This window comes from Hypanus sabinus, chromosome 1, assembly GCF_030144855.1.
Source record: "Hypanus sabinus isolate sHypSab1 chromosome 1, sHypSab1.hap1, whole genome shotgun sequence".
NCBI lineage: Eukaryota > Metazoa > Chordata > Chondrichthyes > Myliobatiformes > Dasyatidae > Hypanus > Hypanus sabinus.
In genome coordinates, this window is record NC_082706.1 from 129,470,947 (window position 1) to 129,496,688 (window position 25,742).

Below are 25,742 nucleotides of genomic sequence, written 5' to 3' on the forward strand. Positions count from 1 at the left end.
AGGAAAATGGATAAGTTATCAGTAAAGAATATAAATACTGCAAATAATGGAAATCTCAAATAAAAACAGGAAGTGCTGAAAAAACACAGCTGCTAAGTCCATATCTCTGTAGAGAGAAACAGTTAATGTTTCAATCAGTAATATTTCATCTCTCTCTCTTCCTCTCTTTCTTTTCAAGAGGAAGAACCCTGAACTCCCAGCCTCATCACTATCCAGAAACCTGGGACAGTCCAAACATTCTTCTGAAAGATGTAACTTGGCTGGAACCATGCCTCCGTGTAAAGACTAAACACTTAAGGTCCTGCCTAGTACTGGGAATGTTGTGATTGTCTACATTCAGGTAAAACAACAGTTCGCTAGCTAGGATGAATGTCCATGGAGTCTAACTTTTCCTCTTCACCACAAACTTTTCAATACCTTGTTCAAGGATTCTATCAGAATACCTCGTGATCTTGATTTTCCATCCAGGCCATCTCAAAAAATACCAATGAGTCCACCTTATTGATGTGTGGATATGGCATCACACCATAATCTAACTGTGCAATAAGAAATTTTTTTTCCTGGCAGCTTTTACACAGCTAGGTGTACTTTTATAAATCTCAGATATTTTCATGATCATTAGTTACACTTGTTATTTTACTCACTTGCTTTTTAGAATACCCTCTGTAATGGTTGGATATGAAGTCAAGATACAAAACCAGTAACAACCAAACCACACTGCTCCTGAATCCAGCAGATGGATTGTTCACCCAATTTATAGAACCCAACTTATTTTGAATTGATTTTATGACAGATGGGAAACCAGTTAACTTGTAAAGTGGTAAAAATAAAAAAAACTTGGATCAAAATCTTGGAGGGTATTACTGAGACCTGCTGTTTTGTCTTTTTTCTTACATTCATGGAAAGATAGAGGCAAGAGAGCAATAGATGTCTGAAGCAGGTAACCCTGGGCTGGTTGACCTCTATCATCAATTCAAGACTTTTACTGTCTTGCGTTTGCACATTATGAAGCAATTTAATTCACCAGATTTAGTTTCCTTAATCAAAAAAATAGTTGCTAGTTAATCAGTTCTGCCTTGATATTTTTAACTTAGTTTTACCAGATCATAGCTGTTTTAACAAAAGATAGAGCAAATAATAACTACATCAAATTCGATGGATTCAAATTCAAGGATGGAATGGTGACAGCTGTGTCATGAATGGGGGTTCAATAGATTCCATCAATTTCACAGAGTTATCCAGCACAGCAGCCAGCCCTTTGGCTCATCAAGTACAATCTGACCATCAACATTCATCTATACTAATCCATTCACCAGCACTTGGTCCAAAGCCTTCCATTTAAATGGCAGCTCAAGAGCTTGTCTCAAATATTTCTTAAGTTTAATGAGAGTAGCTGCTTCAAATTACCTTTAAACACAAATTCTGTTCCTCCCATTACTTTTGTAGATGGAATTCCATGGCTGTATCGGCCTCTGGCATAGATGGTGAAAGTTGGGTGCTTGCACACCGGGTCTGAGAAATGATAGTAATGTCCTTCCCATGTGTTGTTGTTGTCATGAAATATGAAGTGACGGGTGAGAAAGAGCACCTCAGGCCGCACCTCACAACGTTGACTCACCCAGTGGCCATGTAGTCCCACAGGCAGGTCTGCCTTCGGGGGTAAAATAGGAGGGTGAAACTCATTGGATTGGTAAATTATGCGACAGGCCACACAGGTATGGTCATGGTTCTGAAACAAGAGAAGCAGAAATGTCAGGCTGCATGTAGAGGAACAGAATTAAGTATATATTAAATTTCTGTGCACAAATGCAAATAGAAAAACATGTCTGGTAATTTTAAAATAAACCTGGATAAAAAAGAGGGTAGATAATACTATTCTTGATATGAATGTTGACTGTTTATTATTTGATAAATGCAGATGTTTTATTTCTGTTAAGTTTACCTTTAATATTTTAAACTAAATAGCTTTAGTTCATATACGTCACAACCTGACAACAGTTCTCCAGTATTTTCCAGTTAAGATAGAGTTAAGACACGGTTTTTGTTTACTGGGTGGCTTGGGTGTCTACAGAGTATTTGTCCGTCAGCTGTCTTGCTGTAAGAATATACACATTTCAATTTAATCATAGACCCCATGTTTCATAGATGACAGAAGACAATTTGACCAATCAAAATTCTTGCTCTTGTAGCAATCCCAACAATTCTGTTCATCCAGCCATATCCCTGCAACTTAGTCCCTCTCACATGCCACTCTGAATCTATTGCTGCTCAATTACACCAGGGCTAATATACAACAACCTGCCAACCAGCTCAAATTTAGGATGGGTGTGAAAAGCAGAGTGGCTTGGGAAATGCACATGGCCTCATAGATAACTTGCAAACTCCATGCAGGCAGCATTTTAATTACTGTGCTGCCTTAATGACCTAACAGGGGTTCCCAACCTTTTTTATGCCATGGACCTTTACCATCAACCAATGGGTCCATAGACCCCAGGTTGGGAGTCCTGATAAGCCAAAAACAAAGGCATGGTATAAAAGCAAAGTTGTCTTATTACAGGAGGCTTGAAATATGGGTATTGGTTTTGATTTATTATTGTCACATGTACCAAGGTTCATAAAGATTGAAAATAGTACATTGAGCAAGAAAAAGGTAAAACACTAACAATACAGAATAAAGTGTAAAAGCTACAGAGGAAGTGCAGTGCACTCAATAATATGCAAGGTTATATTGAGGTTGATTGTGAGACCAAGAGTCTATCTTATCATACAAGAGGTGTGTTCAAGAGTCAGATAACAGCGGGAGAGAAGATATCCTTTGCCTGGTGTTATGTGCTTTCAGGCTTTCGTATCTATTGCCTGATGGGAGAGAGAAGACATTGGACAAACTTGGGTTGTTTTCTCTGGTTCAATGGAGGCTGTGGGGTGATCTAATAAATGTTTATAATATTATGATATTATAATATAATAAGATGCATCGACAGGCAGGGGGTGGTATTGTTATGCTCTTAAAATTTCAGATCAAATCATTTGAAAGAGGATTGGACAGTGTTGAATCATTGTGGGTAGAGCTAAGGAACTGAAAGGGTAAAATGACCCCGATGGGAGTTATATTCAGACCCCCAAATAGTTGTAAGGATGTGGCCTAAAAATAACAAAGGGAGATAGAAAATACATGCCAAAAGGGCAATATTATGTTAGTCAAGGGGGATTTCAATATGCAGGTAGATGAGAAAATCAGGTTGGTGCTGAATTCCAGGAGGGAGAGTTTCTACAGTGCCTATGAGAAGGCTTTTCGAGCAGCTCATAGTTGAACCCATTAGAGGATCAGCTACTCTGGATTGGGTGTTCTGCAGAGAACCAGAATTAATGAGAGCTTAAGGTAAAAGAACCCTTAGGAGAAAGTGATCATAATATAATCAAATTCATCCTGAAATTTGAGAAGGAGAAGCTAAAGTCAGATGTATTTACAGTGCAGTAAAGGAGATTACAGAGGCATGAGAGAGGAGTTGTCCAGGATTGATTGGAAATGAACACTGGCAGGGATGATGGCAGAGCAGCAATGGCTGGAATTTCTGGAAGCAATTTGAAAGGCACAGGATATATATATATACATCCCAAAGAGGAAGAAGTATTCTAAGGGCAAGATGACACAATTGTGGCTAATGAGAGAAGTCAAAGCCTATATAAAAGCCAAAGAGAGGGAATATGATAGAACAAAAATACCCAGAAGTTAGAGGATGGGGAAGCTTTTAAAAACCAACAAAAGGCAACCAAAAAAGTTTGGTAAAGATGGAATATGAAAATAAGCTAGCCAATAATATTAAAGACAATGCCAAAAGTTTCTTCAAATATATAAAGTGTAAAAGAGAGGTGAGAGTGGATATTGGATTGCTGAAAAATGATGCTGGAGAGGTAGTAGTGGTGGACAATGAAATGGCAGATGAATTGGATAAGTATTTTGCATCAATCTTCACTGTGGAAGACACTAACAATATGGTAGAAGTTCCAGCTGTTAGGGGGCATAAAGTGTGTGAAGTTACCATAAGTAGACAGAAGGTTCTTGGGAAAATGAAAGGTCTGAAGGTAGATAAATCACCTGGACCAGATAGTATACACCCAGAGAGAGATGGCTGAAGAGATCATGGAGGAATTAATAGAGATCTTTGAAAAATCACTAAATGGTTCCAGAAGACTGGATAATTGCAAATGTCACTCCACTCTTCAAGAAGGGAAAGAGGCAGAAGACAGGAAACTATAGGGCAGTTAGTATGACCTCAGTGGCTGGGAAGATGTTGGAGTTGATCATTAAGGATGAAGTACTTGGAGGCACATGATAAAATGGACAGTAGTCAGCATGGTTTCCTCAAAGGAAAATCTTGCTTGACAAATTGGTTGGAATTCTTTGAAGAAATGACAAGCAGGATAGACACAAGCAACACACACAAAATGCTGGAGGAACTCAGCAGGCCAGGCAACACCTATGGGAAATAAATTACAGTCAATGTTTCAAGACAAAACCTGAAACGTCGACTGTACCCTCTTATTAGACACTGCCTGGCTCGCTGAGTTCCTCCAGCATTTTTTGTATGATACACAGATTTACAGCATCTGCAGATTTTCTCTTATTTGTGAGCAGGATAGACAAAGGAGAATCAGATGATATTGTGTATTTGGATTATTAAAGACCTTTGACAAGGTGCTGCACATGAGGCTGCTTAAGCTATGAGCCCATTGCATTGCAGGAAAGATTCTAGAATGGATAAAGCAGTAGCTGGTTGGCAGGAGGCAAGGAGTGGGAATGAAGAGAGCCTTTTCTGGCCGGCTGCTGGTGACTAGTGGTGTTCCACAGGGGTCTGTGTTAGGACTGATTCTTTTTACATTATATGTCAATGATTTAGATGATGGAATTGATGGCTTTGTTGCAAAGTTTGTAGACAATATGAAGATAGGTGGAGGGGCACATAGTTTAGAGGAACTAGAGAGGATGCAGAATTTAGACAGATTAGGAGAATGGGCAAAGAAATGGCAGATAGAATGGTGCAAGGTCTTGATAGAGTGGATGTGGAGAGGATATTTTCTGTAGTGGCAGTGTTGGGAAGTGTATGATCATGCACTTTGGTAAAAGAAAGGGTTGACTATTTTGTAAATGAGAGAAAACACAAAAAACTGAGGTGCAAAGGGACTTGTGCAGGATTCCGTAAAGGTTAATTTGCAGGTTGAATCTATGGTGGGGAAGGCAAATATAATATTAGCATTCATGTTGAAAGTTTATAAAGCACTGGTGAGACCTCAGTTGGGGTATTGTGAATGGATTTGGGCTTCTTATCTTAGAAAGGATATTCTAAAACTGGAGAAGGTTCAAAGGAGGTTCCTAAAAATGATTCCAGGATTAAACAGCTTTAGAAACACATGAAGAGTGTTTGATGGCTCTGGGCCTGTATTCACTGGAATCCAGAAGAATGAGGGGTGACCTCACTGAGACCTATCGAATGGTGAAAGGCCTTGATAGAGTGGACGTGGAGAGGATGTTTACCATGGTGGGAGAGTCTAAGACCAGAGGACACAGCTTCAGAATAGAGGGGCATCCTTTTAGAATGTAGATGAGGAGAAATTTCTAAAGCCTGAAAGTGGTAAATCTGTGGAATTCTTTGCCTCAGGCAGCTATGGAGACTGTCTTTATGTATATTTAAGGCAGAAGCTGATAGATTCTTGTTTGGTCAGGGCATGAGGGGATACAGGGATAAGGCAGAAGATTGGTGCTGAGAGGAAAATTGGATCAACCATGATGAAATAATGGAACAGACGTGTTGGGCCAAATGGCCTAATTCTAATTATGGTCTTATGATAGGCATAGCCCGAATCTTTGTCCCAAGTTTGAAATGTCTGAAAGCAAAGGGCATATATTTAAGGTGAGAGGGGCAGTTTCAAAGGAGATGTATGGGGCAAGTTTTTTTTACACCAAGAGTGGTGCGTGCCTGGAATGTGCTGCCAAAGTCTGTGCTGGAGGTAGATTTTATGCTTTTAAGAGGTTGTTAGATAGATGAATATACAGGGAATGGTGGGATAGAGACCATGTGCAGGCAAAAGTACTGTATTTAGTGTAATTAGGGGTGTGTGTGTGGGTGTGCGTGTGCGCTCTTAACTCCAGATGGAGTCGTCAGGGCACTGTCATGACAATCTTTTTGGTGATTTCTCATCGTACAGTGTGTCTTGGGCATCTGATGGAGCCTATCCCTCTCCAGGTGTTTTTTTACAAGGTCGAGTTGCTAGCTCGACACTCAACCCAGCGAGCCAGCCGGATTCAAACTTGGGACCTCTTGCCCCACAGTCCTGTGCTGATGCCACTGCGCCACCAGCCTGTAATTAAGTGTCATTACCTTAATTAGTTGGGCACAACATTATGGACTGGTGGGCCCATTCCTGTGCTGTGCTCTTCTATGTTCTATGTCTAATGGCAGCTGATAAGGCTCCTTCCCCAGGTCATCAGCTGTCAACACCGCCATTGAACGTTACAACTAATTCAAAACATTGAAGCCAATGTTCCTCGTTCATTTTTATGTATCAGATTTAATTTGGAACAGGCCCAGTGCAGCTTGTGAGCTGGAAAGCCTGCAGAAGTCTATACTGACCCATGACCAGACCACATATATAGTGAATAAGGATCAAGTTTGTTATCACTGACAATGTCCTGAAATTTGTTGTTTTGTTGCAGCAGTGTTGCACAGGACTTCAACATTACTATCATTTACAATAAAAAAATGTAGTGCAAAAAATAAATAGCGAGTTAATGTTCAGGAGTTAATGGACTGTTCAGAAATCTGATGGTAGAGCAGAAAAAGCTGTTCCTAAAATATAGAATGTAAATCTTCAGGCTCCAGTACCACCTTCCTGATGGTAGTAATGAAAAGAGGGCATGGCCCTAAAGAAGGCCCATGATGGTGGTCCCGCCTTCCTGAGGCACTGCCATTTGAAGGTGTTCTCGATGGTGGGGAGAACTGGCTGAGTTTACAAGCCTCTGCAGCCTCCTTCAATCCGGTGCAATGGAGCCTCCATTGCAGATGGTGGTGCAACATATCATAATGTTCTCTACTGTACATCTGTAGAATTTTGCTACTATCTTGGTAACATACCAAATCTCCTCAAACTCCTAATGAAGTATAGCTGCTGGTGTGCCTTCTTCACAATTGCATCAATGTGTTGGGCCCAGGATAGATCCACTGAGATGTAATGCAGGAAAAATTGGCATGATGGGCGACAGCTTGGAAGATTGTGCCCGTGCTTGGAACTGGGCTTCCATTAAGAAACATGGGTGACTCCCAGCATTAATTCTCACATGGCAGAGGAAGTCCCTTAGCAATCCGATTGACCCTTGCTAATTGAAGCTATGATGTTTCCTCAGATACCCTGCAAGCAAAGTTAAACACCAATGCAAAAAAAAATTCTATGTGTTTTAATCCAATGATTCAAATTATCAGTTGAGGCTTTTCATTTAACAAAAATTGACTTTGCTTGGAAATGTATCGCTGCTGATTGAAGCAAACATATGAATGTGGGAGAGGCAGCTGTTTGAACCTGCCTCCAAAATTAATTTCTTCTGAAATCAATGAAATGACTTTCTCAGCCTACGTACTAAGTGCCTCTGTCTGGTCAGATGAATTTGGAGGCAAGTATATCAAACCTCGATGCTGTTGAGTCACCACCCAACCTCTTCACCCTTCACCCCCACTCTCAATCTCCAATGCTAATAGACTGTGGGAAACAGCAAGAATCACTGGCTTTGAAGAGTTCTTTTCTTATCTAAATTAAAGACTTTTTCTTGTGCACTTATGTTTATAAGAAACATTTTATCACAGGGTCTGCAGTGCACTGGATCTGGGAATAAGTTAGCATTCCATGTCCATAACTCACTCTGCTAAAGACCAGACTAACTAATGGCAGAACTTCAAAGTTGTGTGCCGGAGAATGTCAGAGGATTCGCATGAGAATTTATGATGCCAGCTGTACTTAATGTTCATCCTCTGATTAATTCAGGATTTCCCAAAAGTTTTGCTCTTTCTTTATCCTGCTCATTTTCCTTCTATCAGTGAACTGATTGATAATTCAAGCCTATTTCTGAACTTTGTTGCACAATGCCCAGTCCTCTGGCAGCTCACCAGATTCTTCTGTGAACGGAACAAAATAAAAATACAAGAAGTGCCACAAAGTCCAGATTCTTTCACTCGATGAACACAAAGGTGAAAATTTTTGCTCCCTAATGCTGGCCTTGTATGACAGCATCTCTAACAAGGCCAGTGTTTATTTCTCAACCTAATTGCTTAGTGAGGCTGCTGATAGAGGTCACCCTGAATCCTACAGTTCTTATGAGGTTACTTCCTCTTTGTTAATGAAAACACTCAATTCCTGGAAGTACTCAGCAGGTTAGGTGACATCTGTGGAAAGGGAAAGAGTATTGATGTTTCAGATCGGAGATTCTTTGCTGAAATTCTTCAACTTGAAGCCATAGCTCTTCTTTCACAGATGCTGCTTGACCTCCAGCTTTTTCTGTTTTTATTTCAGATCTCTGAAACTACTGGTGTTGGACAAGAAATCCCAGAATCCAGTCAAGGTTTCGATGAAGGAACAGCAATATTATTACAAGTCCAGATGGTGTGTATGACTACAAAAGAGACGCACACGCTATCTATTACTCCTGCCCTCCTAGGTGGGGAAGATCATAGGTCTGGAAGACACTAACAGTAGCTTAAATAAGGAAAGCAATGCATTTTGTTGATAATACACATTATAGCCAGTTAGGGTGGTGAGGGAGTGAACACTGTGCATGACTATTAAGTGAATGGAGAGGGACAGTAGTGTAACCAGTAGAGCTTCTGCCTCATATCTCTAGTGATCCCAGGTTCACTCTGGACTTGGGTACTGTTTATGTGGAATTCACCATTGTCCTTGTGACTATGCGAGCTCCACCCCTCCCCCCCCATCCCAAAGACTTGTAGGTTAGGAGAGGAATCAGTCACTTTAAATTGTTCCTAATGTATAGATAAGTGATTGAATCTTGGGGAATCAATTAGAATCTGGTGGGAATAAAGGATTCATACAGGATTATATATAAATGGATGCTTGAATTCAATGTGCCAAAAGGCTGTATGGATGAGTATACGAATTAGGAACAGGAATTGATCTCTCAAATCCTATGTTTGTCATTTAATGAACTCATGATTCATCTGATTATAATCTAAAGTCCAAATTCCTGTAAACCATGATAATATTTCATCCTTGCTTCAAAAACAATCTATCTAACACTGCTTTAAAATATCTAAAGGCATTTGTTTCCTTAGAATCTCTTTCCTCGAGCGAAGATGTCAGATACTAGAGGGCATAGCTTGCAGGTGAGAGAGGAAGGTTGAAGGGAGATATGCAGGCAGGTTCTTTTACACAAAGAGAAGTAATAATAGAAGTAGTAATGCCACATTCAGTTTGCTGACGATACCACTGTCAATGGCCGAAGCAAAGGTGGTGACGAATCTGCATACAGGAGGGAGATTGAAAATCTGAATGAGTGGCGCCACAACAGCAACCTCTCACTCAGTATCAGCAAGGCCAAGGAGCTGATTATTGACTTCAGGAGGAGGAAACCAGGCATCCATGAGCCAGTTCTCATCAGGGATTAGAGGTGGAGGGGGTCAGCAACTTTAAATTCCTTGGTGTTATTATTTCAGAGGACCAGTCCTGGACCCAGCATGTAAGATCAATTACAAAGAAAGCAAGGTAGTACCTCTACCTGCTTAGAAGTTTGTGAAGATTTGGCCTGACATCAAAAACTTGGACAAACTTCTACAGATATGTGGTGGAGAGTATATTGAGTGGGTGCATTGCTGTCTTGTATGGAAACACTATTGCCCTTGAATGGAAAAGCCTACAAATAAAAAATAGTGGACACAGCCCAGTACATCACGAGTAAAGCCCTCCCGCCCATTGAGCACATCTACATGGAGCACTGTTGCATGAAAGCAGCATCTGTCAACAGGGTCCCCCTCTATCAAGGTCATGCTCTTTTCTCACTGCTGCCATCAGGCGGAAAGTACAGAAACTTTAGGACCCACACCACCAGATTCAGGAACAGTTATTACCCCTCAACCATCGGGATTTTGAACCGGTGGGGGGGATAACTTCTCTCAGTTTCACTCACCCCTCACTGAACTGTTCCACAACCTATGGACTCACTTTCAAGGACTCTTCAACTCATGTTCTTGATATTCACTGCTTAATTACTTATTATTATTTCTACTCACACAGCTGGTTGTCTATCGCACATTGATTGCTTGTCTCACTAGTTAGTGCAGTCTTTCATTGAATCTATTATGATTATTGGATTTACCGAGTATGCCGGCAAGAAAATGAATATCAGGGCTGTATATGGTGACATATGTACTTTGATAATAAATTTACTTTGTAAATTTTGAAGTGGCTGGAATGCGCTGTCATGGATGGTGAAGGAAACAGAGATGATAGAGGTGCTTAACCAGACACATGAACATGAAGGAAAAGCAGGGATATGGATGATGTGCAGGTAAATGGAATAAGTTTCATTCAATATTGCAGTCAGCACAGACACTGTGGAATGAAGGGCCTGTTCCATGTCCTAAATTCCTAAATCACATCTCATTTCTATTTTAGCAACAACTTATTTTTAAATACTTACTCTTCATTCTGGCCATGCCCACAATATAAACCACCCTCTCTAGAATGACCCTGTTAAGTCCACTTGGGATCTCATGTGAGTAAATGAAATCTCTTTACTTTTCTAAATTCCCTGCTGCTACAATCCTAGCCATTATTGGACATCCCTCCTTCTCCAGGTGTTTGTCCCTTAGAACTGCTTCCAAAATATTAATATCCTTCTTTAAATAAATGGAACAATATTAAACACAGTACTCCTGAAGTGGTCTTATCGATGCACTATATAACTGAAGCTTAATCTTATTTTTGTATTAATTTCCTCTAGCAATAAATAATAACATTTTGTTAGCTTTCCTCACTGCTTTTCATAGCCTTTTGCAAATTATGCACCAACACCCCAATGCCTCTGCACCTCTGAGTTCTGCATTCTCTCATCACCTAGATAATATGCTGTTTTACTTTATAACTTATTTTTTATTTTCATTTGGAATTTCACTTCTATACAAGTTCAGCTGTTGAAAATATGTGGTTTTTTAGCTTCTCTAAGATAACAGGGAGGAATGTTAGATGAAGGTATTAGTTTTGGTCTCCCAATCCTTCACACAGCATAATTTCAAAGCCACTTCTTCATATCTCTTGCAAGTAGAATTAAGAGCCACCACTGTTCACTTTGATGCGTTCACAATATACTTCATGTACTGATATCCACATTCTTGTTCTTATTTATTTAGGCCTGATGTGGAACTTTATCTCTTCAAAGCATCAGTGTTTCCTCTTTGATGTCTCTGCTTTCCCTTAATTCTTAACTCCTCTGTATGTGAAGAGTATTGTTATATTTGGACAAGCTTCTGGAACACGGCTTGTCTACAGCATAGCAACTACGCTGTGCTTTCCTTAACTCTTAACTCTCCCCATATGTGAGAAGTATTATTATATTTGGAAAAGTTTCTGGGATACTGCTTGTCTACTAGAGCAGAGTTGTGTTTTGTTTGTGGGGAGTGTTATACCTTCTGTGGTACATCTATAAAAATATCTCTGAGCTAGCACAGACTTGATAAGCCAGATGTATACATAGTATATACATTGCATATGGAAATATGGAACTTCGCTGCTTGTCCAGCTCCTTATTGCATGTCTTTACATAGCAGTAAAGTTAAATGTAAATTTATTATCAAAGTACATATATGCCACCATACACAACCCTGAGATTCATTTTCTTGCCAACGTACTCGATAAATCCATAATAGAATAGTAACTGTAACAGGATCAATGAAAGACCGCACAAATGTAGGCATTGAATCAGTATGCAAAGGACTACAAACTGCAAACACAAAAAGAAATAATAATGATAATAATAATAAATAAGCAATAAATATCAACACCATGAGAAAGAAAAGTGAGTCAACAGGTTGTGGGAACATTTCAATGATGGGGCAAGAAAAGTTGAGTGAAGTTATCCTCTTTGGATAACACCAACATTCCTATAGTCTAGATCGATAAGCTATGGAACCTGGGCTCTGTACCACCCTCTGCAATTGGATCCTAAACTTTGTAACTGGAAGACCACAATCTGTGTGTAATAATATCTCCTTGTTGACGATCAACACTGGCGCATCTCAGCGGTGTGTGCTTAGCCCACTGCTCTACTCTCTATATACCCATGACAGTATGCTAGCCATAGCTCAAATGCGATCTATAAATTTGCTAATGATACAACCATTATTTGCAGTATCTCAGATGGAGTTGAGATGGCATATGGGAGCGAGATATAAGCTAGTTGAGTGGTGTCACAGCAACGACCTTGAACTCAATGTCAGTAAGATCAGAGATCTGATTGTGGACTTCAGGAGGGGTAAGATGAGGGAACACAAACCAATCCTCTTAGAGGGAGCAGAAGTGGAGAGAATAAGCAATTTCAAGGTCCTGGGTGTTAAGATCTCTGTGGATGTAACCTGGTCCAAACATATCAATTCAGCTATAAAGAAGGCAAGACAGTGGCTAGATCTAATGAGGAGTTTGAAGACATTTGGTTTGTCACCTGAGACACTTAAAAACTTCTACAGATGTACCATGGAGAGCATTCTGACATGTTGCATCACTGTCTGGTATGGGGGGTGGGGGAGCGGTGTGGCTACTGCACGGGATCGAAAGAAGCTGCAGAAAGTTATAAAATTAGTCAGCTCCATCTTGGGTACTAGCTTTTGTAGTGTTCAAGATAGTGGCGTCCATCATTAAGAACCCTTATCACACAGGACATGCCCTCTTCTCATTGTTACCGTCAGTACAAAACCCTGAGGCATATACTCAGCAGTTCAGAAACAGCTTCTTCCCCTATGCCTAAATGGACATAGAATGCTACCTCTCTTTTTAAAAATACTATTTCTGTTTTTGCACTATTTAAATAATATATACATACACACACACTGCAATCCAATTTATTTATTTATTTATTTTTCTATATTATATATTGCATTGTACTGCTGACACTAAATTAACAGATTTCACGACATATGCCGGTGATATTACACCTGATTCTGATTCTGGTTCAAGAAGCTAATGATTGAGGAGTAATAACTGTTTCTGAACCTAGTGGTGTGAGTCCTCAGCCTCCTGTACCTTCTTCCTGATGGCAGCAGTGGGAAGAGGCTTGAACTAGTGGGTGGGGTCCCTGATGATGGATACTGCTGTCATGTGACAGCACTCTGTGAAAATGTGTTCATTGGTGTGGAGGGCTTTACCCGTGATGGACTGCCATCTCCACAACTTTTTGTAGGGTTTCCCATTCAAGAGCATTGGAGTTTCCATGCAAGTCAAGTCAAGTCACTTTTATTGTCATTTTGACCACAAGTGCTGGTACAGTACATAGTAAAAATGAGACAATGTTTTTCAGGACCATGGTGTTACATGACACAGTACAAAAACTAGACTGAACTACGTACAAAAAAACAATAAAGAGAAAGCTACACTAGACTACAGACCTAAACAGGACTGTATAAAGTGCACAAAAACAGTGCAGGCATTACAATAAATAATAAACAGGACAATAGGGCAAGGAGTCAGTCCAGGCTTCGGGTATTGAGGAGTCGGATAGCTTGGGGGGAGAAACTGTTACATAGTCTGGTAGTGAGAGCTCGAATGTTTTGGAGCCTTTTCCCAGTCGGCAGGAGGGAGAAGAGTTTGTATGAGGGGTGCATGGGGTCCTTCATAATGCTGTTTACTTTGCGGATGCAGCGTGTAGTGTAAACGTCCATGATGGCGACCATGTCCATGTTACGCAGCGAGTCAATATACTCTCCACCACACATTTATAGAAGTTATTCTGAGTTTTAGATTTCATGTAAAATCCTTGCAAACTTGTAAAGAAGTAGAGGTGCTGTCATGCTTTCTTTGTGAACACATTAACATGCTCTGTCCAGGACAGGTGGTCTGAAAGGATAACCTCGAAGAATTTAAAGTTGCTAACTCTCTCCACCTGTGATCCTGTGACAAGGTCTAGTTCATGGACCTCAGATTTCCAAGCTGTTGAGGTTATTTCACGATGCTTATAATTTGTGGCCTTGAACTCCAGTTTCTATTGTTGTGATCAATGGACTGCATATTGGGATGTAGGACTGGGGAGAATGCATCATATGTAAAAATTTGCAATTTTGCAATTGCTTTATTTTCATTTAGAAATGATCACTTGTGTAATTTGCTCTGGGTAAAGTTAAAATAGGACTGTCTCCCCCTGCAAAAGAAATAGGCATTCAGTGATCCAGGTTTCGGGCTCAAAGGGTTGACTATTTGAATGGAGAGAAAATACGAAAAACTGAGGCGCAAAGGGACTTGTGCAGGATTCCCTAAAGGTTAATTTGCAGGTTGAATCTTTGGTGAGGAAGGCAAATGCAATATTAGCTATCATTTCAAGAGGACTGGAATATAAAAGCAAGGATGTAATATTGAAAGTTTATAGAGCTCTGGTGAGGCCTCACTTGGAGTATTGTGAACAGGTTTGGACCCCTTATCTTAGAAAGGATGTACTGAAACTAAAGAGGGTTTGAAGGAGGTTCATGAAAATGTTTCCAGGATTGTCATTTGCGGAGCTTTTAATGGCTCTGGGTCTGTATACACTAGAATTTAGGAGAATAAGGGGTGACCTCATTGAAACCTCTGGAATGGTGAAAGGCCTTGATAGAGTGGATGTGGAGAGGATGGTGGGAGTACAAGGCCAGAGGATACAGCCTCATAATAGAGGGGTATCCTTTGAGAAAGGAGATGAGGAGGAATTTCTTTAACCAGAGAGTGGTAAATCTGCGGAATTCTTTAACAAAAACAGCTGTGGAGGCCAAGCTTTTATGTATATTTAAGGCAGAGGTTGATAGATTCTTGATGGGTCAGAGCATTAAGGGATACGGGGGTGAGGCAGGAGATTGGGGCTGAGAGGAAAATTGGATCAGCCATGATGAAATGGTGGAGCAGACTTGATGGTCTAATTCTGCACCTACATCTTCTGGTCTTATGGCTGCTTTCAGAGTAACTGTTCTCCAGTGTATTCTTCTGAAGCGAACACGTAAATGGGAAGGCTGAATCATTTTTGGGCATAGTTCCACAACCATTACCCTCTCCTACTAAACCTTCTTTAAATGTGAAATTCAATGTTCTGTTCCACAGTAGAGAGAGACGGGTATGAGTGGAGAAATGGCATGTGTCTAATTCTGTCCTGACCCGCTATCTGGAAGCATACATTTTCCATGGAGGTAATTAGACAATGCTTAGGAATGAGATGTCTAGTTATTTTCTAATACAAAATCCTCAGCTTTGAAGTGTATCCAACTTAGAAGATAATGACAAGCGGCCCGTGTATGTTTCCACTGCCAGGGACTTACCAAACAGATGACACATGGAGTCACCACATTCTGTTCTCTGATGTTAATGGAATCAACTAGCTCATTGAAAAGTTCTGAGCTTCTCATTCAAAGTTTTGCTCATTATGACTCATAGAATGGATGGCTTCATGGAGGAGAAAATTTCCAATGATCAGAAAGCATTTATACCATATGTATTTGTCCTGCTGAATTTGAAAATACCTGTTGCTATGGGGATAGTCTTTGTTTGAATTTTATACAGAATGACTACAGGCAATGTGAATGCAGTACACCTGTCTGCAGAGTGGAAAGAACTTACTTCCTTGAAAGCACTCACAATGTTTCATTTCCAATTTCTGGCCAGCATCGGGGACTAGGATCTAATTAGTGTCATGTCATGTTGATGCTGTTTTCTGATCAAACCTCTACAGTTTTGGGGGTTTATAAAAGTTATCAGTATTGCAAGAGTCCTTATCCTAGAGTCATACTCCATGGAAACAAGCCCTTCAGCACACCATCTCCATGATGACTATCCATAAAACAGAAACAAAGAAAACAGCTCCAAAAGTGCAAGGAATTGTCAAAATCCAAGTCCTGTCCCGAGCCTTTCTGGCTCATCAGGCTGGTGCTTATGCTGGTTTCTGTGGCGCGAAGCGACTGAGAGTACGAGACTCTCCCCCGGATAGGATGCCTGTCTATCACAATAGACCAGCATTTTTTTGCCGGTACCCATTTTTCAGCTGGGTAGACCGGAGCATCGTGTGGTTAAGTGCTGTCTTGGCTGGGCTCGAACTCACGACATTCAGGTCGCTTGTCAAACACCCTAACCACGCGCCAAATGCAAAGAATTGTAGGAAGTTGTAATAGAACTCACTCAATCATATAAACAAGGCTGCCCTCCATTTACTCCATCTAAACTACATATGTATTGGGGAAACAGCCAACATAATTAAGGACCCTTTTCCACCCTGGCTATTCCCTCTTCTACCCTCTCCTGTCAGGCAGATACAAAATCCTGAAAGCACGAGCCACTCATCTCAAGGACAGCTCCCATCCTGCTGTTATCAGACACTTGAATTAACCTTTCATTTGTTAAAAGGTGAAATCTTGATCTCCCTTCCACCTCATCGTCGTTGCAGCTGCTTTGCGCTTCCTCCGTAACAGCAACACAACAATTTGTATTCTGATTTACTTTAGAATCACAATGTACCTATATATGGCACACAAAGCAAAACTTTTTCACTGCATTTCAGTATATGTGGCCATGGTAAACAAATGCCAGATTCTAAAAAGTGGTTTTGAGGACTGTAACATTTAAACATTGGACATTTGACTGGGAGTTCCAAAGGGAAAGGGCAAAGTTTAAAAGCTCTGTCACCAAAGGTGGGCAAAGGCTGCATCTGTCTAGATCTAGGAAAATTAAGCATGTAAGGAAAGGGTAAGAAGAGGTGGGACAAACCTCCTTATTAAATATCCATAATAGGTCTCAAACTGAACAGCTTGTTAAGCAAATCGCTGTGCTGTGTCTAAGGTCACATATACGTATGATATTCTGGACAATGTAAGGGTAGCAGATTCCATAAAGGACATGAATGAAGCAAATGGGTTTTGCACACCCACCTTTTAACTCCAGATTTAATTATGGGAATTAAAATACCCAGCTGTAGTGTAGGGTTGTAAACTTATCTCTCTGGATCATCATTAGATATTTAGTATCGTCATTTTATCATAATACTATCCTTCTGGGAGATCAAAAGGTTGATTGTTAATTATAAGTTAGTGTTTCAGCTTCAGAACACTTTAGTAGATTATTTATTGTTAAGATGATTGTCAGTGAACAATATATATAAATAATTAGAAAAAAGCTAGTCAGCCCAGGAGATCTCAGTCCCTCACCCAGATTGCCTGTAGATGACACCAGATCCTTAACAATGTGGTTGATTCTTATGTATCCTCTGAAATGACTCTATTACCCTCTCATTTTAAAAGACAGGCAATAAATGTCTGCTCACATCCCATAAATTAATTATCACTCCCTTTAAAATAAGGACAAGGCAACTGCATTGGGGCATGGAGCTTTGCTAAGGAAATCTCTCAGGGCCTTTAGTGTGCTAAAATGTCATGTAGTGTTGTTAACTTGCTGGACTTCAATCAAGATAAAAGGCTTTGTATTAGCTTGAGGTTCTACACTAGAGTTGGAAATCAGATGGCATAATGTTTGCGTTTGCAGGAAATCCATAAGCCAAATCAAATATTTGTTATAGAGATTCAAAGCAGAATTCTTGCTCAGTTGTTGAATGTATAACTGACGTTGACAGAAAGAATCCACAGATGTACGTTTCTTTGTTTATGTATCACACATTTCTAACAAGAGAAATATTAATGAATCCCCAGTCCATTCAATGATTCCCAGACAAACCCAGATTCAGCTCAGTTATATGCCAGGCAAGGAACTTAGGATTTTCCTGTTCGGAAACAGAACAGAAGATGCTAAATATGCTCAGCAGGGCAGGCAGCCTCTGTGGAGAAGGAAGTGGAATTCATATCTGAGATCCATGACTCTTCATTAGAACTGGATTGGTAAGAAAACCAGCATACTTTAAGTTTCAGAGAGGGCGAGGTGGAGAGAACAGAGGGATGCACAGGATAAGGCACAAAGTTACAATTACTTTGAAAACATTTGGTTGGGGAGCAGAAGAGATAAAAGCAAAAAATTGATACAAAAGTTAACAGCCATGAAGAATGAAAAATAAAAAGTCAAAAAGATGATCCTTTAAAACTTAGATGAGGAGGGTAGTGAATCTGTGGCATTCATTGCTACAGAAGGATGTGGAGTCCAAGTCATTGGCTGTATTTACAACAGAGATTGATAGCTTCCTTTTTGGGATTAAAGGATTACAAAGAGATGGTGGAGAGTGGGGTTGAAAAAAATTAGCCATGATTGAATAGCAGTGCAGACTTAATGGGCTGAATAGCCTATTCCTGGTCTTCCATCTTTGGCAAGCAAGAAAAGGTTTGCTTGAAATTGTTACATTCAAAATTGAATTATGAAGTTATCAACATGCCCAGCTGTGAGTTGAGTTGTTGATTCCCAAGTCCATACTGGGCATTGCCAGAGCCACAACATAGGAGCCTGAAGAGAGGTCAGAGCAGAACTAAGTGACAGAGGACTGGAAGCCTAGTGCCACCTCAGAGGCTGAAAGGGAATGCCTAGTAAATAAGTCAACTTCTCTGGTCACTCCAGGAACACTGAATGCAATATGGTTTCACCACACACATCTTCCTCTTTCATCCTTCTGAGGGGACTGACTTGTCCACTCACTCATCTCCATGCAGCACCTACCCCTCCAACTGCATATTGTGTTACACTATGGGCTCCACTGCATTGAAGGGCAGAGTGTGAATTCGATTATTACTTACCACTGTTTTGTCTGTGAAATTGGGCTTCCAGTCACCCATTTGAACTCCCTATTTGACCTTCTGCAGTTTTAAGTGGTATTTAATATAAGCTCAAGGACCAACACATTATCTTCTATCTGGGCATGTTACAATGCTTGAGACAGAACAATAAGTTTAACTATTTCAGATTATTACACTTTTCCTTGTTATCACAGTTGTGGCTGTGCTATTCTGCTTAAGTACGTTCTTTTCCCTCTTCTGTTTATAAATGTAATGTTATATCAGTAACATTGATCCAGTCAAACACATTCTCCCTGCTGCCTCCCTTTCCCTCTCTGTAAATTAAAACATGCTTGCCGTTTTCTTTTCCAGTTCTGATGAGTGATCTTTGAATGTTGTTTCTGTTTTTCTCCACATTGATGCTGCCTGATCTGAGCGTTTTTGTTTCCTATTTCTATTTTTTTATCATTTCCAGCATCTGCAGTTTTTTTGCTCCAACTTTCTTGCTCCATGTGTCTCACATAATGGATTTTTCCAATTCAATTATAAATTAAAGGTGCCCCTGGAAATATCAGTCGCAACGAGATGCAGATGGAGATCTGCCTTCTTGAAGGGCTGGAGTCCTTGTGGTACGGCTGCTCTCGCAGGCAGAGAGCTTCGGGGTTTGACCCAGTGATGATTAGGGGCATTCCTAGGTAGGATGGAGTGTGATTGTGAGGTGGTGGTCTTCCCATCTACCTGCTGTTCTCACTGTAGGTGCTGGGAATCATGGGTTTGGGAGGTGCTTTCTGAGATGTTAATCTGACCACAATTACAATTTGCTGCTGTCCTTAGGCACCAGACATCTTAAAGGATCATTAGCATGGAATCTGATGAGCAAACGTCGAAATGCTTATTCATGTGAGCAGCAGAAATCCTTTGACTGGTGACAGAATCTACATGATTAATGCTGCTGAACTTCAGTTAATATTCACCTAATATGATCCTTAAACCACAATGCACTGTATTAAAGTAAAAAATTGGCACCTAACTGTTTAAGAATAGAAAAGTAAGTAAGGAATGTCCTTGTAGTGGAATGCTATACCCTGGGACAACACTGGCAGAGTTGGAAATTGAGAGATTCCTGATAATTCAATAGATTCATTTAATTGGCAACATTTGATGCGTTAATCAGAAACTAGAACTTACTGAAATAAATCAGAGATATTACAGTATTAATCAAGTACAAATCATTTGGACAAACACATCAACTTTTGCCATATATTGAATATTTGGTCACGGTAACAAATGGAATGTGCAGATGGAGCTGGGTGGTGCTGGTGCTGGAAGGAGTATAAAGCTGAGAGGTACCTTTGAAAGTACAGAAGATGACTGACGTATGAAGGAAAGGTCTGTTCATGGAGGCAATCACTTTGTACTAGTGGACAAGACTGACTCATAATAGAACACCCACATATTGTTACTGATTTTCCATTTCCCCCACATCCTGCACTCCCTCAAATCCTTCCACCTCCCGTCCTCCTCATTTCCTTCCCTCCCCCAGCCCCCTTGACCTGCTGCCTCCTCTCTCACTCCACCTCTGCCACGACCTCACCTGCCTTATGCTAATCAGACCTGACACTTACTTCATGGTAGTGCCACATTAAGGCATTCCAAATCTTTGCTCTAATATTTGAAACTGAAGAAAAACATCTAAGGAAGCTAACTTTTCATGATGTATTTTGGAATCACTTTGAGTGCCAATGGTTTTTAAAGATTTATTTCTATCTTAGAGATCTGGTTTCCAGCATTACCTGCTTTGAATGTTACCAGGAAGCGAGATTTACCTTAGCGTCCTGCAGTGGGGGCTGGTAGCTGGAGGGTCGGCTGTACATCCTCTGCGACCAGTTAGTGTGGATGTCCCCCAGGAACAACTCTTGCACCACTTGCTCGGGATTGTGGTGGAGGTGTTGCTTTTCCACCCGAAGGAGCTGCAGTTCATGCATGGCAAAATTCAGAGCTCGGAAACAATCGCAGCCACCTTCCTCACCCTCCAGGTCATATCGCACGTTGGGCTCCCATGTCTTCTGTCCTGGCAAGAAACCCGGGCACGACCTGTTCAACCTGTGGCTCAGTTCCTCTGCCTTCTGCTTACTGTGGCAGATGACCTGGACCCTGTGGAGTTGATAGTCTGCTTCAGTTGCCCCTCGAATGATCCAGGAAGCCTGGCGCAGTCGGAGATTTCCCATGATCACCAGTGTGTAGGTTGGTTGCGTACAGTGATTGTCTCCGTAATTAAACTGATAAGCTTTGAAGGTATTATTGGAGTAAAATCTATAGGATCTGGTAATGAATTCTGGGCCAGGTCTTACCTCACAGCTGTGGACAGAGATATTTAATTAGCTTCACAATAAAGCTATAATACTTAGTTTTGCAACACTATTTCCAATCTTTTCAGCATGGGATGTTTAGATAAAAATTAGTAAGAAGTCACAAAAATCTGTCATCGGTGCCGTTCACATATAATCTGTTATTATATCATTACTTTCCAGCAAACAATCACCCGTTTGAGATGGTGGAAATTCTGGAGAATTATGTGGTGGATGCAGAGGTTGTTGGGTTGGTAGGTTAGGAAAAGAGGAGCCCTATCCCTGGTAGGCTGGCAGGAGGATGGGGTAAAAGCAGACATACATGAAATGGAAGAGTTGTGGTTGAGGGCAGCATTGATGGTGGAGGAAGGGAAGCTCCTTTTGAAGGAGGAGGACATCTCCTTCATTCTGGAATGAAAGGCCTCATCCTGAGAGCAACTGCGGAGGAAATGAGAGAAGGGGATGTCGTTTTTACTGTTAACATAGTCCAGGTAGCTGTGAGAGTCTGTGGGTTTACAGTAGAGATCAGTAGATAAGCTGTCTCCAGAGATAGAGACAGTGAGATGAAGAAAGTAGAGGGAGGTGTCAGAAATGGACAAGGTAAATTTGATGGCAGGGTGGAAGTTAGAGGCAAAGTTAATAAAGTCAATGAGCTCAGCATTGGTGCAGGAAGCAGCACCAATGCAGTAATTGATGTAGTGTAGGAAGAGTGGGGACGGACATCAGTGTAGACTTGGAACACAGACTGTTCACAAGATGGCAGGCATAGCTGGGACCCATGCGAGTGCCCATGGTTTCACCTTTTGTTGTTTTTTTAAATTTTTTTATTAGTTTTTCAAAACATTTTACAAATTAAAAACCCCAAATCCCAATGAGGAATATTAAAACAGTGCAAAATTAAGCATACAATAACAATATGCTACAAAGGAAGAGGATTTAGCAAAAAAAAGCACCTAAATTAAAGACAAGTAAGCTTAGTGTCCTCCCCAAGCCCCACAACACAAGAAAAAACAACAGCAACTCCAGACCAACCACAACACAATATAGAGAGTATAAGTCAGGACAGCCAAGCTCCCAGACTGTGAAGACACTCAGCAACAGAGGGTAATAATGCCTTCTACCAGAAAAAAAAGGAGCTGAAAGCAAGGGACCGAAAAGAAAAAAAAACCCTAGTCAAGAGGAAGGTTACGAAAGTACTCGATAAAAGGTCCCCAGACCTTATGGAACTGCTACACCTTTTGTTTGAAGGAAGTGGGAGGAGTCAAAGGAGAAATTATTAAGAGTGAGGACAAATTCTGCTAGACAGTGGAGAATGGTGGTGGAGGAGAACTGATTGGGCCTGGTGTCCAGAAAGAAACGGAGAGCTTTGAAACCTTCATGGTAGGGTATGGAGCTGTATATGGACTGGACATCCATAATCCCCTTTATCTTCCTGTAGTGAAGCATTCTATTTTACTTTTTCCTTAGCTCTAGGGTCACCTATTAGGTGCCACAATTCTATTTTAATAACTCAAGTCATCACAGATTTACACAAGAACATTAATTGTTTCGATCAGAACTTCTGGCTGCAGCTTGTGGTCTGATTGGAGGACTGTCAAGTTTAATAAGCTTTCTAACGTATTTTATGTAATTTATTATAATCTGCTTGGATATAGTTGACAAACTCATAGATGTTCCCAATGTGGTCATCAGTCAGTAAGGTTCTTCTAAATGAAGTGTCGCCCCATTGTAAAATTGCAACACATCAGATTCCCACAAGCACCAAAAGCACCAGATGATCTGTTTTATTTCCAGTAGGCTTGACAGAGAATTTGTATTAAGCAGAACTCCAGAGCTAACTCTCCAGTGTTTCAAAATGGTGCCTTGAGCTCATTCATCTACGAATATGTTTGATGCAAAATGATGTTTCTGAGCATTGATAGTTTATATTTGTCTGCATTAAACTTGACTTTTGATTTTGCTTCCCACCTGCATATTTTACCTAAATAAATTCTACACCCCCTCAGTAGTCCCTTCTGTCTCTTAATAGGTGGTGTTATGTAGCAAGGAGACTGACTTCTGTACTTTTATTTACTCAGGGAATTCTTTGTGTACTAGTAAAGTTGTCAGTTGTACAGTTCTTTTCATTTTATTGATAACTGAAAATACCAGGGAACACAAAAAAGGGCAAATGCTAGTGAACAAACTTTTTTATGTGGCCTTTATAAACTTCCTTTCTCCGTGAATTTGTTCCTCTGCTGAAAAAGGTCAGGGAGGAATTTGGTGATGGACAATTAAATGGTTGCACAGAAAATAACTGACAGTTACTTCAACAGAAGGTATTCGGACTTACATTGTTAGAGTAGGATTTTAGTAAAAAATAAATAATAAGACATGCATTGACCAATTTAAAGCACCTTAAAGCCCATGAATAATTTGTGTACACAGAACTGAAGTGCTATGAACGTAGTAGCCAATTTGCACACATTAATTACTTGAAAATGGCAAATCTGATAATATTGGTATTGGCTAAGAGACAAATATTAACCAGGATAACTCACCCTCTATCTTCAAAATAGCAACTGGATATTTTATGTTCAGAGGTAAGCAAGCGTTTGAAAGACCACCCACTGTGGGGCTGCAGGCATCTTCTGCCATGTAGGAAATTGGTTCAAGGTCATGTTTCTGACTTGGGAACTCTTTGTGTTAATGAACATTTCTCAGGAAGAGAGTCTTGCCCTAGCCTGCAGTCGGCTGGTATTGCCAACAGAGAGCTGTCAGTCTAGATTTTTTGAGAGATGTCTGAAGAGATTTTAACTCAAAAAGCTTCTGAGTCAAGAGGGCTAAATCTGGCACAAACAACATAAATCCAGGCACAGGTAGCTTTGTATAACCTGAGCTGCACGATAAATAGTGAGTGATCCCACTAACTGAACATCCGTATAATGCTGGCCAGGTTCTAAGCTATTCTGAATTATTCTAAATTGGATGAAAGGCTATGCATTCAAATCAACAAGTTTGAAAGAGTTAGTGCAAAATCTTCAAAAGCTGCATGTAATTTTAAGACTTAAATGACTGTAAAGGGTAAGAAAAACAGATGCTCAACAGCTTACGAGTATTGTAAATAAAAGAATAAGGAGAATTAAAGGCAACATTCTGAGGGGATGCTAAAAGAGAGAGATACAATATATTTAGATATTTACAGGACCAATGGAGGAAGTAATTGATGATAGAGATAATGGACAGTGCTTGGGGACAAGATTATGTTTTTGTTAACCCTCTAGAAATAAAATGGATCGTGAATGGAAAAGGACCGTAATATTCATTCACTTAGCAGAAATACTTGATCATCAGATTTTCATATAAACATTATCAACTTGGGCTGTAATTGGTGTTTACTCACCTTGTGGAGACCCAGTGGCTCTCCACTTGGGGTGGCATTTGTACAGTGATCCTAGCTCCATTGTACAGGTGCTTTAACATATGGTGACATTGAAAATCTTTGCTAAACTTCCCAAGGATCTTCTCAATGGGTTTGTTGAGCGCTCCCTCTGAGTAGTGTAGAGATGAAGCATCATACAGTTCTGGAAAGAAACACAATACAACAGATCAACAGAAGTGAACCCAGGCTAAACACGGCAAATACTGACCTCTTGATTGAATTCCTTAATATGCACTCCATGGGGAATCATGGGAAGAAATTCCAGGAATCAATTCAAGTTTACAAATGTAATAAAGAATGCCACAAACCATTCACAAATAGAATGATTTGGTGCCACAATCTCCTTAATCTAGCCAATTTTCAAGATCTTCAGTTTCAAGTTGTAGGAGCCACTTTTTTTTTACTCTAAACTACTGGACTTTTAAAACATGTGTTTAGAAATAAGAAAAATCATGACTGACCTTTTACCCCAGCAATACTTTCCTGCAGTTACTCCTTTGTGCTGTAACCTTGTGGATCAGTCTATCATGCATGACCTTATCAAATATCTTACTAACATTGACATCTTCCATCCTCCCTTCCTCATTCTGTTATCTCCCCAAAGAACTCAATCCCATTAGTAAGACATATATCCTTAATATCTTTCTTCATATATGATTTGGAAATAAACAAGTGTATTAAAAGCTATGTAATTAAAATTCTGCTATTTAAGTATATTCTTAAGAAAAATCTCTTTAGTTGACTCAATAAGCACTATAACAAAACTGTTGCAAATCTGAAATAAAAATAGAAAATACTGAAAATGCTCAACAAGCCAGGCAGTTGCTGTAAAAAAAAGGAAAACAGAGTTAACATTTCTGGTCCAACCTGCTGGTTAATCTGCTGAGTTTTTTGTAACCTTTTATATATTACACTGGACAACAAAAATTTTGCTTCTTAAATACTTTTGGGTGTATCTTATGGATTTTGGGCTGCTGATCATGACAATCACCATGAAATTTCTCTATCACGCACCAATTTTTTAAACCGCCTTTATTTGTCATTTCAATTCATAAT

The 25,742-nt window shown here is 40.2% G+C and overlaps 1 protein-coding gene and 1 long non-coding RNA gene across 3 annotated transcripts in view; one reads left to right on the forward strand and one right to left on the reverse strand.

The window, feature by feature from the left end:
- Nucleotides 1–25,742, reverse strand: part of LOC132397483 (protein APCDD1-like) — a 40,699-nt gene that overhangs the window by 2,429 nt on the left and 12,528 nt on the right. Inside the window, exons 2-4 of the mRNA XM_059976316.1 lie at nt 24,648–24,828; nt 20,744–21,275; nt 1,408–1,729 (exon numbers count right to left, since the gene is read on the reverse strand). Of these exons, the coding sequence (XP_059832299.1) occupies nt 1,408–1,729; nt 20,744–21,275; nt 24,648–24,828 (1,035 nt within the window). The remainder of the gene's footprint in view (nt 1–1,407; nt 1,730–20,743; nt 21,276–24,647; nt 24,829–25,742) is intronic.
- LOC132397538 (uncharacterized) overlaps nt 1–25,742 on the forward strand; it is a 29,428-nt gene that overhangs the window by 1,318 nt on the left and 2,368 nt on the right. Inside the window, exons 2-4 of one of the 2 annotated variants that reach the window (XR_009513389.1) lie at nt 179–340; nt 8,557–8,646; nt 10,460–10,564. This is a non-coding gene — a long non-coding RNA (uncharacterized LOC132397538). Of the gene's footprint in view, nt 1–178; nt 341–8,556; nt 8,647–10,459; nt 10,565–25,742 lie in introns of those variants that run through there. The other variant, XR_009513388.1, reaches the window with a different exon arrangement.